The sequence below is a fragment of the Mobula hypostoma genome, chromosome 6, assembly GCF_963921235.1.
Source record: "Mobula hypostoma chromosome 6, sMobHyp1.1, whole genome shotgun sequence".
In the NCBI taxonomy this organism is placed as follows: domain Eukaryota; kingdom Metazoa; phylum Chordata; class Chondrichthyes; order Myliobatiformes; family Myliobatidae; genus Mobula; species Mobula hypostoma.
Window position 1 is genome coordinate 161,646,934 of NC_086102.1, and position 20,422 is coordinate 161,667,355.

At 38.9% G+C, this 20,422-nt stretch overlaps 1 protein-coding gene across 1 annotated transcript in view; it reads left to right on the top strand.

Annotated features, from left to right (window-relative positions):
* ttn.1 (titin, tandem duplicate 1) overlaps positions 1-20,422 on the top strand; it is a 377,466-nt gene that overhangs the window by 343,899 nt on the left and 13,145 nt on the right. Inside the window, exons 235-265 of the mRNA XM_063052084.1 lie at positions 224-520; positions 693-1,280; positions 1,379-1,681; positions 1,810-2,106; positions 2,198-2,485; positions 2,580-2,879; positions 2,966-3,268; positions 3,364-3,669; positions 3,761-5,527; positions 5,637-5,930; positions 6,033-6,320; positions 6,437-6,736; positions 6,861-8,924; positions 9,019-9,321; positions 9,426-9,731; positions 9,822-10,112; positions 10,224-10,523; positions 10,624-10,929; positions 11,014-11,319; positions 11,584-11,865; positions 11,971-12,564; positions 12,676-12,963; positions 13,079-13,378; positions 13,697-13,999; positions 14,451-14,753; positions 17,029-17,613; positions 17,716-18,021; positions 18,134-18,433; positions 18,524-19,099; positions 19,195-19,500; positions 19,589-20,182. Coding sequence (XP_062908154.1) covers positions 224-520; positions 693-1,280; positions 1,379-1,681; positions 1,810-2,106; positions 2,198-2,485; positions 2,580-2,879; positions 2,966-3,268; positions 3,364-3,669; positions 3,761-5,527; positions 5,637-5,930; positions 6,033-6,320; positions 6,437-6,736; positions 6,861-8,924; positions 9,019-9,321; positions 9,426-9,731; positions 9,822-10,112; positions 10,224-10,523; positions 10,624-10,929; positions 11,014-11,319; positions 11,584-11,865; positions 11,971-12,564; positions 12,676-12,963; positions 13,079-13,378; positions 13,697-13,999; positions 14,451-14,753; positions 17,029-17,613; positions 17,716-18,021; positions 18,134-18,433; positions 18,524-19,099; positions 19,195-19,500; positions 19,589-20,182 — 13,944 coding nt within the window. The remainder of the gene's footprint in view (positions 1-223; positions 521-692; positions 1,281-1,378; positions 1,682-1,809; positions 2,107-2,197; positions 2,486-2,579; positions 2,880-2,965; positions 3,269-3,363; positions 3,670-3,760; positions 5,528-5,636; positions 5,931-6,032; positions 6,321-6,436; positions 6,737-6,860; positions 8,925-9,018; positions 9,322-9,425; positions 9,732-9,821; positions 10,113-10,223; positions 10,524-10,623; positions 10,930-11,013; positions 11,320-11,583; positions 11,866-11,970; positions 12,565-12,675; positions 12,964-13,078; positions 13,379-13,696; positions 14,000-14,450; positions 14,754-17,028; positions 17,614-17,715; positions 18,022-18,133; positions 18,434-18,523; positions 19,100-19,194; positions 19,501-19,588; positions 20,183-20,422) is intronic.

The following is a 20,422-nucleotide window of genomic DNA, read 5'->3' on the forward strand; positions in this document are numbered from 1 at the left end:
TTTTCTCATTCCTAATATGATGCACTTCCAGTCTTTACCAGTTCATTTAATAAAGATAACATGTTTTAATGGAGTGAAAATAAAGTGGAGAAATAAAATATAGAGAAGCCAAAAGAAGTGCCCAAAATTTAGCAAAAAAAATTGTTTTAAGCAGTTAATTGTAATTATTTTTTTTCTCGTGTTCTTAATTTAAGCAGTAATAATGTATTATATTCTTTTTCAGAAAATCCAAGCTCACCTGAGCGACTTGGAGTTACAAATGTAACAAAAGACAGTGTTTCACTTGCCTGGTCAAAGCCAGAACATGATGGAGGCAGTAGGATCACAGGCTACCTCATAGAAGCTCTTGAGAAAGGCCAGCAAAAGTGGGTTAAATGTGCCATTGTGAAGACTACACATCATGTTATACATGGTTTGAAACAAAATGTTGACTATTTCTTCAGAGTTTCTGCTGAAAATCAAGCTGGCCTAAGTGACCCGAAGGAAATGGTTCTACCAATAACAGTTAAAGAACAACTTGGTAATTATTTTTCAATTATCATGTTAACACTTGTCGTGTGAGTTATTATATTTCATGTGGTTGTTTGAAGAAAAGGAAGCTTCAGGTATCTTAGTTTCAGGCCAGTAGCAATTTGAATTTTAGGATTTGCTCATTGAATTAGGCTAATTTTTTTTATTCCAATTGTTTTCAGAATCACCCGAAATTGATATGAAGAACTTCCCTCGTAACACTGTTTATGTTCGGGCTGGATCTAATCTAAAATTTGAAATTCCAGTTTCTGGCAAGCCACAGCCTAAAATATCTTGGTCCAAAGATGGCACTCCTGTGAAGTCATCCATGAGATTTAACACCGAAATGACTGCAGAAAGCATTATTGTGAATCTAAAAGAAAGTGTTGCCAGTGACACTGGCCAATATGATATTACTGCTGCCAATTCCAGTGGAACTACAAAGTCCTTCATTAACATTGTCGTGCTGGACAGACCTGGACCACCAGTGGGCCCTGTGAATATTAGTGATGTCACTGAAGATAGTGTGACACTGAGATGGCAGCCACCGACGTATGATGGTGGCAGTCAGGTGACAAATTACATTGTTTTGAAAAGAGAAACCAGCACAGCTGCTTGGTCAGAAGTATCTGCTATTGTAGCAAGAAGTTTAATCAAAGTCATGAAGCTGACTACTGGAGAGGAATATCAGTTCCGCATCAAAGCTGAGAACCGTTTTGGAATCAGTGATCATATTGACTCCAAGTGTGTCACGGTCAAATTGCCATATAGTAAGTTATTTACTCTTGTTCCACAATTATTCATCTTAACAAAACATGTAATCCTTATCTGCTCACACCGCTAACTGTATATTTCCTGTGTTTTTCAGCAACACCCGGTCCTCCGTCAACTCCATGGGTTACTAATGTCACTAGGGAAAGTATAACAGTAGGTTGGAATGAACCTGTTTCTGATGGTGGCAACCATGTAATTGGCTATCATTTAGAAATGAAGGACAGGAACAGCATTTTATGGCAGAAAGCTAACAAGACCATCATCCGTACAACACACTTCAAAGTCACAAATATCAGTGGTGGACTTATCTATGAATTCCGTGTATATGCAGAAAATGACGCAGGAATTGGCAAAGTTAGCCATCCTTCTGATCAAGTTCTTGCAATTGATGCTTGTGGTAGGTATTCACTCAAATTGTGCTTTTGTTCTTTTCATTCCAGTGTAGAATTGGATTATTGCTTAGGCTAAGCCTATACTTGTTAAGTATGATAAGATAATTACGTTTCTGGCATGCCTGTTTTTCAGAGTTCCCATCCAATGTACGTGTAACAGATATTTCCAAGACCTCTGTCAGCCTCAGCTGGAAGAGACCAGCTTATGATGGTGGCAGCAAGATTACTGGCTACATCGTTGAAAAACGTGATTTGCCGAATGGTAGATGGACGAAGGCCAGCTTTACAAATGTTATTGAGACTCAATTTACTGTATCAGGCTTGACTCAAGATGCACAGTATGAATTCCGCGTGTTTGCGAAGAATGCAATTGGTTCAATAAGTAATCCATCTGAAGTTGTTGGACCTGTTACGTGCCATGATACCTTTGGTAACTTTTTTTATAACAATACATCTGAATTTTGAGGATTTTTGTGGTTAGTATTTCTAATAATAATGCTGTTATTAACTGTGATGCATAGGTGCCCCTGAGGTTGACTTGCCTTTGGAGTATACGGATATTGTCAAACTTAAGGCCGGTTCAGCCATAAAGATCAAAGTTGGTGTCTCTGGAAAGCCTTTGCCATCAATTGAATGGTATAAAAATGGTAAAGAACTTGAGACAAGTTCACAGGTCTTTATTGAAAACACAACTGACTCTGCAGCAGTAATTATTAAGGATGCCAGTCGTATCAACAGTGGAAGCTACGAAATCAAGCTTAAAAATCCCATAGGCTCAGCATCGGCAACAATCAGGTTACTAATTCTAGGTATGTAGATCGTTTGGGCTCTTATAAATTGAAGACTATCTGTAGAACAATACATTTTTCAGGAGTTCATCACTGATTTTGTTCTACTCCACAGACAAACCTGGACCCCCACTTGGGCCTGTAAACTTCACAAGTGTTACAGCTGAGAAGATCACAATCGCATGGGGTGTTCCAACAGATGACGGTGGTGCACCTGTCACCCACTATATTGTTGAGAAACGTGAGACAAGTCGAGTTGTGTGGTCTCTCATTTCAGAAAAGCTGGAGCATTCTATTGTTACTGTAAGGAATATCATTAAAGGCAATGAATATATGTTCCGTATTCGGGGTGTGAACAAATATGGTATTGGTGATCCACTGGAATCTGATGCTGTTATTGCTAAGAATGCATTTGGTAAGAAAACAAAACAAGTTATTTTTACAATGACTACTTTTCTTAATATTTACATAAAGGTTAATTACATACACTTTTTTCAATAGTTACACCCGGGCAACCAAGCATGCCAGAAGTATCCATGATAACTAAGCAAACAATGACTGTAAGCTGGAAGAGACCCACTGTTGATGGTGGTAACGAAATCAGAGGCTATATCTTGGAAAGACGTGAAAGAAAGAGTTTACGATGGTTTAAGGTTACCAAAGAACCCATCCGTGACACCAGGCAAAAGGTTTCTGGGCTTACAGAGGGAAATGAGTATCAGTACCAAGTATGTGCCATCAATGCAGCAGGAGAAGGTCCCTACTCTGATTCTTCTGATTTCTATAAAGCTGCTGATCCAATTGGTATGTAAAATTAATGTGAAGTGTGCAAATATTAAGCAAAAAGTAGCTGCGTCTTACTTGTTAATTCATTCAAATACTCTCACTTTTATGTGTAGATCCACCTGGCCAACCAACCAAACTGAAGATCGTTGACAGTACTAAATCTTCCATCACTCTTGGCTGGGTTAAACCTGTCTATGATGGAGGAAGCGCAATAACAAGCTATATCATTGAAAAGAAGGAAGCTGAAGAGCAACAGTGGACAGTAATTACTTCCAAGGGTGAAGTCAGAACTACAGAATATGTTGTGTCCCAATTAACACATGGTGTAAACTACTACTTCCGTGTTAGCGCAGTTAACACTGCTGGTCAAGGGGAGCCAATTGAAATGGCAGAACCTGTGCAGGCTAAAGACATACTGGGTAAGTCCATGACGTATAAAATGCATTGATTCTATATAACGTCTATATGTGAATATTTTCAGATGTTTATTTATATCTTTATATTCTGCAGAGGAGCCAGAGATTGATCTTGATGTTGCACTCAGAACTTCCATAACAGCAAAATCAGGAGAAAATGTAGAAATTATGATACCTTTCAAAGGCCGTCCTCATCCAAATGTCACCTGGAGAAAGGATGAGAAAAATATTAACACTGATGAAAGATACACCATCTATAATACTGAGTCATCTACACTTCTCACTATTCCTGAGGTCACCCGTGAAGATACTGGCAAGTATGTTTTGACAATTGAAAATGGTGTTGGAGAACCCAAATCAACATTTGTAAGTGTGAAAGTCCTTGATTCTCCAGGACCTTGTCAGATGTTACATGTTAAGCACGTGACCAGAGGTACAGTCACATTAGTTTGGGAACCACCTCTCATTAATGGTGGTGCTGAAATTGTCAATTATGTGATTGAAAAGAGAGATGCAACAAAAAGAGCCTGGTCAAGTGTCACAAGCAAATGTTGCAATACAACTTTTAAGATTACCGACTTGTCAGAGAAGAGCTCATTCTTTTTCCGAGTACTGGCAGAGAATGAGAATGGAACTGGTGAGCCTTGTGAGACCTCAGAACCAGTGAAGGCCACTGAAGTACCAGGGCCAGTCAAGGATCTTGTGATGAAAGACTCAACAAAGTCATCTGTCTTGTTACAATGGAACAAGCCCGACTACGATGGAGGCAGCATAATTACAGAATATATAATTGAAAAGAAATTGAAAGAGGAAAAAGAATGGTCACATGCTGGAATTTCCAAAGTCTGTACCTTCGAAATTACTAAATTAAAGGAGTTAACAGTAGTTGAGTTCCAAGTCTTTGCGAAAAATGAAAAGGGGTTGAGTGATAGTGTTATTACTGCACCTATCACCGTGAAAGACTATGTCATTTCACCTGAAGCTGACTTATCTGAAATACCAGGAGGACAAATTAGTGTAAGAATTGGACATAATGTTCACGTTGATCTGCCGTATAGGGGTAAACCTCGACCAAGTATCAAATGGGAGAAAGACAATATTCCATTAAAAGAAAGCGAACAAGTCCGGTACACAAAAACAGAAAACAAAATCACATTAAATATCAAGAATGTCAAGAAAGAACATGGTGGAAAGTACACCTTGATCCTAGATAATGCAATTTCAAGAAAGTCATTCAACTTCACTGTAATTACCCTTGGTCCTCCATCAAAGCCTAAAGGTCCAGTTAGATTTGATGAAATCAGATCTGAAAGTGTCATAATTTCATGGGATGCACCTGATGACGATGGAGGAAGTGAAATTACTAACTACAGCATTGAAAAACGTGAAATCTCACAAACAAATTGGAAAGTGGTTTGTTCTAGTGTGGCCAGGACAACCGCTAAAGTTACCAAACTGGTTAAAGATCTAGAATATCAATTTAGAATTTATGCTGAAAATAGATATGGAGTAAGCCAGCCACTTAATTCAATGGAAGTTATAGCAAAACATCAGTTCAGACTTCCCGGACCACCTGGAAAGCCTGTTGTATACAATGTCACTTGTGATGGTATGACAATCTCATGGGATGCACCTTTATATGATGGTGGTTCAGAAGTCACTGGATATCATGTTGAGAAGAAAGAAAGGAACAGCATCTTATGGCAAAAAGTCAACAGAAATCCTATTTCTGGCAGAGAATACAGAATTTTAGGACTTACTGACGGCCTGGACTATCAATTCCGAGTTTATTCTGAAAACGATGTTGGATTGAGCCCAGCTGGTGAACCAAGCAAATTCACTTTGGCTGTCTCACCTGTTGGTAAGTAACATTTATCCATCTTTGTATTACTTATATTGAAGCATAATAGGTAACATTGATTATTGATTGTTACTCCTTATCCTGACTACTTGTAAAATTTCTTCATCAGATCCACCTGGCACACCAGATTATATTGACGTGACAAGAGAAACTATAACACTTAAGTGGGATCCACCACCTCGTGATGGAGGTAGTAAAATTGTGGCATATAGTGTTGAAAAACGGCAAGGAGGAGGTCGCTGGCTGCGGTGCAACTTTATTGATATCACTGAATGCCAATATACGGTGTCTGGCCTTAGTCCCGGTGATCGTTATGAATTCCGTATCATTGCTAGAAATGCTGTTGGCACAGTCAGTCCACCTTCTCAATCATCAGGAAACATCATGACAAGGGATGAGAACAGTAAGTACATATAAAAGCTAATTAGTTTGTATATGGTATTGTATGTAGTTGTAATATCTTTGAAATACCAACTTGGCAATAACTCATCTGTTTCTTTCATAGTACCACCATCAATTGAATTTGGTGCTGAACATTTTGAAGGCGTGACAGTAAAATCTGGTGAGAGTATTCGACTCAAGGTGCATGTCAGAGGTCGCCCATTACCTCAAGTAACCTGGTATAAGGATGGAAAGGAAATTGAGAAGAGATTAATGGTGGATATCACCAATGTAATTGGGTCTAGTTCTATCTTTGTTAGAGACAGCAACCGAGACCATCGTGGCATATATACTGTGGAAGCCAAGAATGCTTCAGGCATCCAGAGAGCTGATATTCATGTCAGAGTTCAAGGTACTTAGAGGAAATTAACAACTTACGTTCCTCTTTTAATTTCTCATTTTAATATTTTAGTGTGTTGAATATTTTTATTAACTTCCTGGAGCACTAACATTTCTGATTTTGTTTAGACACTCCTGGACTACCGGTTGGACCTATTCGATTTACCAACATTACCGGAGAAAAACTTACGTTGTGGTGGACTCCACCAGATAATGATGGCTGTGCTGTCATTAGCAATTATGTAATAGAGAAACGTGAGACAACTCGACTTACGTGGGCATTGGTCACTGATGATTGCGAAGCCTGTTCATACACAGTCACCAAGTTAATTAAGGGGAATGAGTACCAATTCCGAATTTCAGCCGTCAACAAATTTGGCGTTGGCAGACCACTCGATTCAGAGCCAGTTATTGCACAGATGCGATATAGTACGTGTGTTTCAGAATTTGTAATTGACGCTCTACTCTATTGGCAATCAATTGGAAGTAATTATTTATTAGTCCTTATCTGTGAAACCAGTTCTAATTAGTTAACTTTTCTTTTGTTTCACAGCTGTGCCTGATGCACCTGGTATACCAGAACCAACTCATGTTTCAGGAGAAACTATTACCCTTACTTGGTCAAGACCAAAATCGGATGGAGGGAATGAAATTTTGCATTACATCCTTGAACGGCGTGAGAAGAAGAGTTTGCGCTGGGTCAAAGTTTCCAGCAAAAGACCAATCACTGAAAACCGATTTAAAGTGGCTAACCTCACAGAAGGAAATGAATATGAATTCCGTGTCATGGCTGAAAATAAGGCTGGGGTGGGCCCTTCAAGTGATATTTCTAGACTTATTAAATGTAGAGAGCCAGTAAATCCACCAAGTGCACCTACCATTGTTAAAGTCACAGATACAACCAAGACATCTGTAAGTTTGGAATGGGCTCGGCCTGTCTTTGATGGAGGCATGGAAATTATTGGCTATATAATCGAAATGTGCAAGGCCAGTCTTGGAGACTGGCACAAGGTTAACATAGAAGCGTGTGTCAATACCAATTACACAGTTACTGAATTGCAGTCTGGTGAAGAATACAAGTTCCGTGTCTCTGCTGTTAATGGTGCAGGAAAAGGAGAAAGTTGTGAAATTTCTGCTCCAGTACTAGTTACAGATAGGTTAACAGCACCAGAAATTGAGACGGATGCCAGTTTCAAACAAATTCATATTGTTCGAGCTGGCAGTACAATTCAGCTACGTGTTGCCTTCCAAGGTCGGCCAGTTCCTGTTGCCACTTGGCAAAAAGCAGATTCATCCATTGGTGTACATGTCCATATTAACACCACAGACACAAACAGCACCTTAACAATAGAGAACTGCAATAGATATGATGCTGGAAAGTATACTCTTACCGTAGAAAACAGCAATGGTAGCAAGTCTATTACTTTCACTGTTAAAGTACAAGACACTCCAGGTCCACCAGGACCAATTACATTCAAAGATGTCACTCAAGGTGCAATTACTTTGATGTGGGATGCCCCTATTCACGATGGAGGTTCACGTATCCATCATTATGTGATTGAGAAGCGTGAAGCCAGTAGGCGCAGCTGGCAAGAAGTCAGTAGCAAGTGCACCCGACAGATCTGCAAGGTGCAAGACCTCGCAGGAGTGCCTTACTTCTTCCGGGTCACAGCAGAAAATGAATATGGCCTTGGTGTACCATATGAAATGACCGAGCCTATAGTAGCCACTGAGGAGCCAGCACCACCTAAGAGACTAGATATTGTCGATACAGGCAGAACCTCTGCAGTCTTGGCTTGGATGAAACCAGAGCATGACGGTGGCAGTCAAATCATTGGTTATAAAGTGGAGATGAAACAAAAGGGTTCAGATCACTGGGTTGATGGTGGTCAAACCAAACTCCTTACACTTCAGATTGATGGACTTGTTGAAAACACAGAGTATGAATTCCGTGTCAGAGCAAAAAATAATGCTGGCTTCAGTGAACCAAGGGAAGCATTTTCATCTGTCATTATTAAAGAACCACAGATAGAGCCCAAAGCAGATTTATCTGGAATCACCAATCAAACAATCGTCTGCAAATCGGGAACTACCTTTACTATAGATGTCCCTATTAGTGGACGTCCAGCACCTAAAGTAACGTGGAAGCTTGAGGAGATGAGACTAAAGGAAACTGATAGGGTCAGTATCAGTACAACAAAAGAGAGAACTACGTTGACTGTGAAGGACTGTATGAGAGGTGACTCAGGGAAATATTACTTGACTCTTGAAAACACAGCAGGAATCAAGACCTTTGCTGTAACTGTCAATGTTATTGGTCGACCAGGTCCAGTTACTGGACCTTTGAGTATCTCATCTGTTTCTGCAGATTCATGTGTTTTGTCATGGGCAGAGCCTGAAGATGATGGTGGTGCTGATATCACCAACTATATTGTAGAAAAACGTGAATCTGGTACCACAGCATGGCAGCTCATCAATTCCAGTGTAAAACGCACCCAAATTAAAGCCACGCATCTGGCAAAGTACATGGAATACACTTTCCGAGTTTGTGCAGAAAACAGATTTGGCGTCAGTAAACCATTGGAGTCAAAACCTGTGGTTGCTGAACATCCATTTGGTAAGTCAAAAACTAAAACATTTCATTGATAAGGCAAGTTAAGTAAAGAAACTTGCAGAGAACTTATTAATTGTATTATTTCTACATACTGTAGTTCCACCAAGCCCTCCAACCAGGCCAGTCGTGAATTTTGTATCTGCTAACGCCATGTCTATCCAATGGGAAGATCCATATCATGATGGTGGCAGCAAAGTTACAGGCTACTGGATTGAAAAGAAAGAACGCAACAGCATTCTCTGGGTGAAAGAGAATAAAATACCATGCATTGATTGCCATTACAAAATATCTACTGTAGTCGAAGGCTTGGAATACCAGTTTAGAGTTTATGCAATGAATGCGGCTGGCTTGAGTAAAGCAAGTGAAGCTTCGAGACTAGTAATGGCTCAGAATCCTGTTGGTAAGATCCACAGTTTAAGAAAAGAAATAATATAATCTATATATTTGCAAATACTTTCAGATTTCAGTTGAAATTTAATTTTCCCTTTGTCTAAATGTATAAAGATCCTCCAGGTCAACCAGAGGTAACAGATGTTAATCGGTCTTCAGTTTCGCTAAAATGGACTGTACCAATCCATGATGGTGGAAGTAAGATTGTTGGATACATTGTGGAACGCAAGCCTTATAATGAAGCTGGTGACGGCCGCTGGCTGAAGTGCAACTACACCACTATCTCCGATACCTTCTACACCGTTACAGGACTAAGTGAATCGGAGGTTTATGAATTCCGTGTTTTAGCTAAGAATGCAGCTGGAGTCATTAGTATACCATCTGAATCTACTGGACCAGTCACATGCAAAGATGAATATGGTATGCTGATGTCAAACGTATAGCATATATCTATCAATTTCTTGCTGATGCAACAACATCTTTTTCATTGCTTTTTATTTTTATTTACAGTACCTCCTAAAGCTGAACTGGACAGTCGGTTACTTGGAGAAATTATTACCATAAGGGCGGGATCAGACTTGGTGCTTGATGCTTTCATTGGTGGGAAACCTGATCCTAAAGTCTATTGGTCTAAAGAAAACAAAGAACTAGAGCTTTGTGAGAAAATATCTCTACAGTACACCAACAAGCGTGCGGTTGCCATTATCAAGTTCTGTGACAGAAATGACACCGGAAAATATACACTATCTGTGAAAAATCCAAGTGGAGCTAAGACTTTGTCTGTAAATGTTAAAGTGCTAGGTATGTTTTCTGTTATGAATTAACGATATAATTTTTGAAATATATTTAACTAACAAGGTATAATATTGGCTATATATGCATCCTAATTTTTATGTTCCAAACTCTATCTAGATTCACCAGGACCCTGTGAGGGTGCACTTAGCATCAGCAGGTTAACTGAAGAGAAGTGTACTTTGTCATGGAATATGCCAAAGGAAGATGGCGGTGCAGAGGTTACACACTATATTGTAGAGAGACGCGAGACGAGCAGACTTAACTGGGTAATTGTTGAAGCTGAATGCATGGCTCTTTCTACTGTTGTTACAAGACTTATAAAGAACAACGAATACATTTTTAGAGTGAGAGCTGTTAATAAGTTTGGACCTGGTGTGCCTTTGGAGTCTGAAGCAGTCATAGCCAGAAAATCATACAGTAAGTACTATGTGATTATTCTTTATTAATTTTCAGAGAAGTATTAATCTTGGTAATGTAGTAGCAAAATCATTATTAAAATTAAAATTATTTTAAACAGCTATTCCATCACCACCTGGAGAACCAGAGGTTGTTGCAGTTGGAAAAGAACACATTATTATCCAGTGGTTGAAACCTGAAACTGATGGTGGAGCAGAAATTAGTAATTATCTTGTGGATAAACGTGAAAAACGTAGTGTACGATGGACTCGAGTCAACAAAGACTTTACTATTTATGATACAAGACTCAAGATTACAAATCTGATGGGGGGTTGTGAATACCAGTTCCGTGTTTCAGCAGTAAATGCAGCTGGTAACAGTGAGCCAAGTGAATCATCACAATACATCCTTTGCAAAGAACCCACATGTAAGTGTCATGTTTTCTTTAGTTTCTTAAAAGTGTAAATCTTTACAAATACCTATGAACATAATCTGTTAAATTATATTATAGATGTACCTGGAGTACCTTCAGCACCAAGAGTTGTGGATACAACCAAACACAGTATCAGTATAGCATGGACAAAACCCATGTATGATGGTGGTTCTGATATTATTGGATACATACTCGAAATGAAAGAGGAAAATATGGAACAGTGGTATAGAGCACATACTACAGACTACATACGAAATACGGAATATACCATTACAGGTCTTCACACCAACAAGAAGTACTTCTTCAGAGTTGCTTCTGCCAATATTAATGGAGCGAGTGAATACAGTGAATCATCTGCTGTAATTGAAGCTGTAGAAAGAATAGGTAAGTGTTATTATAGAGACAGTTCAATTACCTTACGATTATCCACACTTTTCTGAAAAGGTGCCTTTAATTTTTGGAATAAAACATCAATAGCCAGTACTCAGAGTATGCCTGTGTTTAATTATATCTAGTAAGGAATATAAACTGACAGTTTTTTTTATTCCTCAGAAAGATTTTATTCAATGAAGGCTTAGAATATCTTGAGGGTTTTATTGCTGGTCGATTGCAAGTTGATATTAACCTCTATTCATATTATTTTTCCAGAAATGCCAGATCTTGAACTTGCAGATGATCTCAAAAAGACAGTCACTGTCAGAGCTGGTGGCTCACTCCGCTTAATGGTGTCAGTGGCGGGTCGACCTACTCCAGTGTTAACTTGGAGTAAACCAGGCATTGACCTCTACAGTCGTGCTTTTATTGATACAACAGATTCTTACACGTTGCTTGTAATTGACAAGGTAAATCGTTATGATGCAGGCAAATACACCATTGAGGCTGAAAATCCTTCAGGCAAGAAGTCAGCTACTATAGTTGTCAAAGTATATGGTATGTAAAACAAGATATTTTCAAACTTCTGTTTCATTAATGACTTTTCCAAGACTCTTTAAAAAAAATAGCAAAAGGTCTCAAAACATACTTCTCTATTCTCAGATACACCGGGCCCACCTGGTGCTGTTAAAGTGAAGGAAGTCTCAAGAGATTCTGTTGTCATCACATGGGATGTCCCAATGATTGACGGTGGAGCCCCAGTCAACAATTATATAATTGAGAGACGGGAAGCTGCTATGAGAGCATTCAAGACTGTTACAATTAAGTGCAGCAAGACAATTTATAGAATAACTGGACTTACAGAGGGTACAATGTATTATTTCAGAGTATCACCTGAAAATATCTATGGCGTTGGTGAACCTTGTGAAACCACTGATGCAGTACTGGTTTCAGAAGTTCCGATGGTCCCACAGAAGTTGGATGTAATTGATGTCACAAAATCTACAGTCACACTAGCCTGGGAAAAACCACTGCATGATGGAGGTAGCAGACTGACTGGTTATGTCATTGAAGCTTGCAAAGCTGGCACAGAAAGGTGGATGAAAGTTGCAACTCTAAAACACACAGTATTTGAGCATACTATAATTTCCCTGAATGAATCTGAACAGTATCTGTTCAGAGTCAGGGCCCAGAATGACAAAGGTGTCAGTGAACCAAGAGAGACTGTGACTGCTGTTACTGTGCTTGATCAAAAGGGTAGGTATTATTATTTACATGTTAGTTCTTAAGAACTAATATGAAATATATTTTGAATGCAACAATAATTTTCCATAAATTAATCTTACCCTTGTATCTCTTTTCCAACAGTGATGCCAACGATTGATTTGGCAGGCATACCTCAAAGAACTGTCAGCGTACATGCTGGCAGGCCTATCGAATTATCTATTCCAATTAGTGGACGTCCACCTCCTAGTGCATCATGGTTCTTTGAAGGTACTAAAATTAAAGAAAGCGATCGCACCAAAATAGAAAGATCTGCCAAGGTAATCAATCTTACTATACGAGAAACTACCATAGATGATACTGGTGACTACATGCTTGAACTAAAAAATGTTGCTGGAACTATCACCGAATCCATCAAAGTAATCATTCTTGGTAAGATTTTTTCTTTCAAATTCTATATAAAACTATTACAAATGTGGCAATGAATTGCCCATGGCAGTACAATTATTTTTTTAAGTCTTGCATAAATGTATTAATTAATTTACAGATAAGCCAGGACCACCTAGCGGCTCAATTAAAATTGATGAAGTCGACGCCACCACTGTCACCATCAGTTGGGAACCACCAGAGAATGATGGTGGTGCAACCATCAGTGGTTATGTTGTGGAACAACGTGATGCCCATCGCCCAGGATGGCTGTCAGTGTCTGAATCTGTTACCAGGAATACATTCAAGTTTACGAGGTTAACTGAAGGCACTGAATATGTATTCCGTGTTGCTGCCACAAACCGTTTTGGCATTGGATCGTTCTTACAGTCCAGCATTGTGGAATGCAAGAGTGCCATTAGTAAGTGCAAACTTAGAGCATTTTACCAATAATTAAAGGCCAGAATATTAAAATATGGATTTCTTTTTGTAAAGATAAATTTATAAATCTCATTCCATTGACTTTTATAATGGATAACAATTTCAGAAATATTAATAAATAAAAGAATATCACTGATTACAATATTAGACAAATTATTTGAGAATACACTTTCTTAAACAATAGAACTATTAGAATTCTTACTATCACCAATGTTTAATAATACTTTTCAAGAAATATTTTATAAGGATTTCTTTATGAAATACGGGATGATAATTTTATACATAATTTTCTCTACAGATGTGCCTGGCCCCACTGGTACACCTCATGTATTTGATTTCTCTCGTGATGGTATGACAATTACCTGGGAATCACCAGTTGAAGATGGTGGTTCACCCATTACTGGTTACATCATTGAGCGCAAAGAGCTAAGGGCTGATCGATGGGTGAGAGTCAACAAAGTGCTCGTGACAATGACTAGGTACCGTTCCACTGGACTCATAGAAGGATTAGAATATGAACATCGTGTGACCGCTGTGAATGCTAGGGGGGCTGGCAAACCTAGCAGGCCTTCCAAATCTGCGGTTGCCATGGATCCAATAGGTAATGTGTAAATTTAAATGTTAATTTCTAAATATGAAAATCTATTGGTTAAGATTTTTAACTACGTATCTCTGGTAAAAAATTTTTGTGGTCATAAAAATGTCAGATGAAATTTGTTTGCATTGTCTCCAAGTACTACCATCTGATGGAAAACCTCAAACTATATTGACAAGGTATCCTACATACACCTGTATTAGGAGTCGCTAAATAGCAATCAAGGAATAGATGTCCTATTTGATTGTTTCCTCACTAGTCAAAAAGAGCTGAACCTTTATCCATGGCCAGTAGTAAACTTAACAAATCAACTAACACAAACCATAGACCAAATCTTAACATTCAGTTGCCTCAGTTGGACATTATTTGAATTAACTGAGTATCATTTGTAAATGTATTTTAATTATACTGCTTACATTAAAATTTGTATGGCTAATCTTATTTACTGTTTCTATAGATCCACCTGGGAAACCGCAGAATCCGAGAGTTACAGACACAACTAGAACATCAATATCTGTTGCCTGGAGTCCTCCAGAAGAGGAAGGTGGTTCCAAGGTCACAGGATACCTTATTGAGATGCAGAAAGTTGATCAGTATGAATGGACTAAGTGCAACACAACGCCAACAAAGATCTGTGAATATACCCTGACTCACATGCCACAGGGTGCTGAGTATAGGTTCCGTGTTAAAGCAGTTAATGCTGGTGGTCCTGGTGAGCCAGCTGATGTTCCAGGAACTGTTAAAGTGACTGAAATGCTCGGTGAGCAATCTTAAAGTTTTTATCTTTTGTAATCAGCCAAGTCTGTTGAATTACAAAGGCAAATTCACATTTGTTGGGCATTTATTAATATAAAAGACAACCTCTATCTTTCAATGCAATGATTCAGTTTAAACCCGTTAGACCATCAGCAAATCATACAGTTGTAGAAAAGTACAGCACAGAAACAAGCCCTTTGGTCCTTCTAGTCCATGCCAAACCATTTAAATTGCCTACTCCCATCAACCTGCACCCAGACCATACCACTCCATACCTCTACCATCTATGTACTTATCTGAACTTCTCTTAAACATTGAAATCAGGCTTTCATGCACCACTTGCTCTGGCAGCTCATTCCACACTCTCGCAACCCTCTGAGTGAAGAAGTTTTCCCTCATGGTCTACTTTCACCTTTCATCCATAACCCATGACCTTTATTTGTCAATGGGAAAAGCCTGCTTGCATTTACCCTACCTATACCCCTCATAATTTTATGTACCTGTATCAAATCTCCCCTTAATCTTCTATGTTCCAAGGAATAAAGTGCTAACCTATTCAATCTTCCCTTATAATTCAAGTCCTGAAAACCCATAAATTTTCTCTGTACTCTTTCAACCTTGTTTACATGTTTTCTGTAGGTAGGTGGCCAAAACTGCTCACAGTACTCCAATTATGCCTCACCGTCTTATACAACTTCAACATAACATCCCATCTCCTGTACTCAATACTTTGATTTATGAAGGCCAATGTGCGAAAAGCTTTTATGACTCCTGTCTTCCTGTGCACCATCTTCAAGTAATTATGGACCTGTATTCCCAGATCCTTTTGTTCTACCATACTCATCATTGCGCTACCATTCAATGGCTAAGGCCTATCCTGGTAGATCCTACTGAAGTGCAACACCTTGCATTTGTCTGCATTAAATACTATCTGCCAGTTTTCAGCCCATTTTTCCAGCTGGTCAAGATCCTGCTGCAAGCTTTGATAGTCTTTGTTGTTGTCCACTACAACCCCAACCCTTGGTGTCATCCACAAATTTGCTGATCCAGTTATAGATGATCAACAGCAACAGACCTAGCACCAATCCCTGCGGCATTTCACTGGTCACAGGTCTCCAATTAGAGAGACAACCATCTACTATCATTCTCTGGCTTCTCCCACAAAGCCAAAGTCTAATCCAGTTTACTATCTCATCTTGAATGCCAAGCGACTGAACCTTTATGATCAACCTCCTATGCAGGACCTTGTCAAATGCCTTACTTAAGTCCATTTGGGCAACATCCACTGCCTTACCTTCATCAACTTTCCTAATAACTTCCTCGAAAAACTTTATAAGATTAGTTAGACATGAGCTAACCACACACAAAGCCATGCTGACCATCCCTAATCAAACCACGTCTATTCAAATACTCATACATCTGGTCTCTTATAATAACTTACTATAATCTTCCCACCACTCATGTCAGGCTCACTGGCCTATAATTTCCTGGCTTATTTTTAGCACCTTTCTTGAAAAACAGGACAGCATTAGCTATCCTCCAATCCTCCAGTACCTCACCTGTCACTAAGGATGATATAAGTATCTCTGCCAGGACCCCAGCAATTTCTGAAATTGTTTCCAACAGAGTCTGACAGAACACCTTGTCTGGAGATTTGTGTACCGTAGTTTGACACAAGACAGCAAACATGTCCTCCTCTGTAATCTGTGTAGAGTCCATGACCTCACTGCTGCTCTGTCTCACTTCTATGGACTCAGTGTCCATCTCCTGAGTAACTACAAATGCAAAAGATCCATTTGAGCCCTCCCCCATCTCTTTTGCCTCCTTGCCTAGATTACCAATCTGATCTTGCAGAGGACCTATTTTGCCCTTGCAATTCCTTTGCTCTTAACATATCCTTAGGATTTTCCTTCATCCTGTCTGCTAGGGCAACTTCGTGCCTTCTTTTAGCCTTCCTGATTCCTTTCTTAAGTGTTCCTTGCATTTCTTTTACTTCATAAGTACCTAATTTGTTCCTACCCCCTGTACCTGCTATGCACCTCTTTTTTTTCCTTAACCTGAACCTCAATATTTCTTGAAAGCCAAGGTTCCCCGTACCTGTTATCTTTACCTTTTATTCTGCCAGGCACGTACAAGCTTTGTAACATTGAGCTCTCATTGATTGAAGTACAGATGGGGCCAGTAAATTTATAGCTAATAGGTAAACCCAGCTGGTGGGTAACATTGCTATATTGTTCACTTACTTTTTAAAATAAAACTTAATTACTTTTTTCTTACAGAGTATCCTGATTTTGAACTTGATCATCAATACCTTGAAGGGCTGATTGTTAGGCAAGGTGGAGCCATCAAACTAACAGTGCCCATTAAAGGCAAACCTATTCCTGTCTGCAAATGGACAAAAGAAGGTCGTGATATTAGCAAGCGTGCAATGATTGCAACTTCTGATACCCACACTGAACTTGTGATAAAGGAATCAGTCAGAGAAGACTCAGGCACATATGACCTTGTTCTTGAAAATAAATGTGGCAAAAAGACAGTATACATTAAGGTGAAAGTGATTGGCAATCCTGATCCCCCACAAGGTCCACTTGAATTTGATGATATTCAAGCTCGTTCGGTTAGAGTAAGTTGGAGACCATCCATTGATGATGGTGGATCTGATATCATGAGATATATTGTTGAGAGACGAGAAATATCCAAAACTGCCTGGTGCACTGTTGATTCTCAAGTAAAGGAGACTTCTGTTATTGTCAGAGGCTTGAAAGAAAATGTCGAATACCACTTCCGTGTTTCTGCTGAAAACCAATTTGGTATCAGTAAATCTCTGAAGTCAGAGGAGCCAGTTGTACCAAAAACACCACTAAGTAAGTATAACAGTGTTCATAGTAACCTTAAGTAAAAATATATTTTTATTTTGAACTTACTTAAATTTTGCTGTGATTATTAATTCACAATGGTTAATCTAGATCCACCAGAGCCTCCAAGCAATCCTCCAGAAATACTGGATGTCACCAAGAGTTCAGTCACCCTTTGCTGGTCAAGACCAAAGGATGATGGTGGATCGCGTATTACCGGGTATTTTATCGATCGCAAAGAGTCTACTACAGATAAATGGGTGCGGCATAACAAGACTCATATTACCACAACAATGTACACTGTTTCTGGGCTGGTTCCAGATGCTGAATACCAGTTCCGTATTTTGGCACAGAATGATATTGGTCTTGGTGAACCAAGCCCACCATCTGATGTTGTTCAATGCAAGGATCCTTTTGGTATGTGTCAGTCAATCTACGTTAATATATTACACAAATATGGGATTTAAAATGGTGTGATTTCAAATATGACAAAATTACCAGATTTTAATGAGTAAATATATTTCCACAGATAAACCAAGCCAACCTGGAGAGATTACGGTAATTTCTGTCACAAAAGATAGCATCTCCATTGAGTGGGATCGTCCAGAATGTGATGGTGGCAAGGAAATTATTGGTTACTGGGTTGAGTATCGCCAATCTGGTGATAGTGCTTGGAAAAAATGCAGTAAGGAACGAATAAAAGACAGACAATTTACACAAGGCGGTCTTCTGGAAGCCACAGAATATGAATTCAGAGTGTTTGCAGAGAATGAGACAGGAATCAGCAGACCTCGTAGAACCTTTATGGCAATAAAGACTAAATTGACTTGTGTGTATTACTTTTTTATGCTTTAATTCAAATAATATGATTTTTGTGTCATTACGAAAAACTCACTTGTTTCCTCTTCTTTGTCAACAGCTGGGGAAGAACCAAGTGTTAAACAAGAAATTGCAGAGGTTGTCGCCAAGTTGGGTGAACCTGCCAAACTGACTTGTCAGATAATTGGTAGACCACTTCCAGAAATTAAGTGGTACCATTTTAGAAAGGAGTTGCAGCAAAGCCGCAAGTACAAAATGAGTTCAGATGGCCGTAATCATTCAATCACCATTTTAACCGATGATCAAGATGATGAAGGTCTGTATACCTGCAAAGCTACTAATGATGTTGGTGAAACTGAGGTCAGTGGTAACATATTGCTTGAAGCTGCTCCACAATTCCATCCTGGATTTCCACTAAAAGAGCTGTACGTTGTAAGCATCGGTACAAGTCTTCGTATCCATGTTGCATACATTGGCCGTCCAGTACCTGCTATTCGTTGGTTCCATGAAAAGAAACTTCTGTCAGATTCAGATAATATTTCAATAGAAAATACAGAGCATTACACTCACCTTGTTGTGAAAAATATTCATCGAAAGAACCATGCTGGAAAATACAGAGTGCAGCTCAGCAATTCATTTGGAACAATTGATACAACATTTAATGTAGAAATCCAAGGTAATCATATTTAATAGTGCATATTATTTGTTCGATTAAAACTAATGGTAAGTGTTTTACATGAAAACAAAATGTCTAATACTTTCTGTATACAGATAAGCCAGATATGCCAGAAGGACCAATAGAAATTGATGCCTTGCTGAAGAATTCTGCGGTAATCAGTTGGAAGCCACCACTTGATAACGGAGGTGCAATGATTACCAATTACATTGTAGAGAAACGTGAAGCCAAGGAAGGTGAACAATGGCATCTGGTATCCTCTGCTATTGCTGGCACATCTTGTAGAATTGGAAACCTCATTGACAATGCTGGCTACTACTTCCGTGTCTCTGCTCAAAATCAGTTTGGTGTCAGTAAACCACTGGAAGTTTCCTCTGTCGTCGTCATCAAGAGTCCATATGGTAAGTGTCTACATAAACTAAGTTGTTCCTTGTGTAATAATGTATTATATTCTAAAATTTAATCTATTTCACTTACTTCTGTCTACAGAAAAGCCAGGAAGTCCAGTCAAACCTATTATAGCTGCTGTTACAAAGGATTCTTGTGTGGTTTCATGGAAACCTCCTGTCAGTGATGGCGGCGCAAAGATCAGAAATTATTACCTTGAAAAGCGAGAGAAAAAGCAGAATAAGTGGATAGCTGTAACAACTGATGAAATACACGAAACAGCTTACACGGTGAAAGGCCTTATTGAAGGCTTGGAGTATGAGTTCCGTGTTAAATGTGAAAATCTTGGTGGCGAGAGTGACTGGAGTGAAACATCTGATCCTGTTGTTCCAATGTGCGATGTACCTATCAAGGCACCACAGTTTAAAGAAGAAATTCGCAATTTAAGTGTGAAATATAAGAGCAATGCTACATTTGTTTGCAAGGTCACTGGTAATCCCAAACCTATTGTGAAGTGGTTTAGACAAGGAAAGGAAATTGAACCTGATGGCGAAAAGATAAAAATCCAGGAATTTAAGGGAGGCTACCATCAACTTGTAATTTCTAGCGTCACAGGAGATGATGCAACTATATATCAAGTCAGAGCAATCAATCAAGGTGGTTCCATTTCATCAACAGTATCTTTAGATGTTGACGGTATGTATCATGCAAACTTACATAAACATTGTTTAATGTTTCTAAATACATCTAGGATGTAATTAGTTTAAGGAGTTGTCCAAAATGGGCATTGCGAATGGACAATTCCTTTTAAAGCTGTCTGATTCTGTTTTTCTTTTTTTTTCATTGTAATGAATTGGAGAAATATCATTACATGGTTGTAAAAAATAGGCTTTCATTTCACTGCTCCTAGTTTGGCACTGCTGTCCAAGATTAATT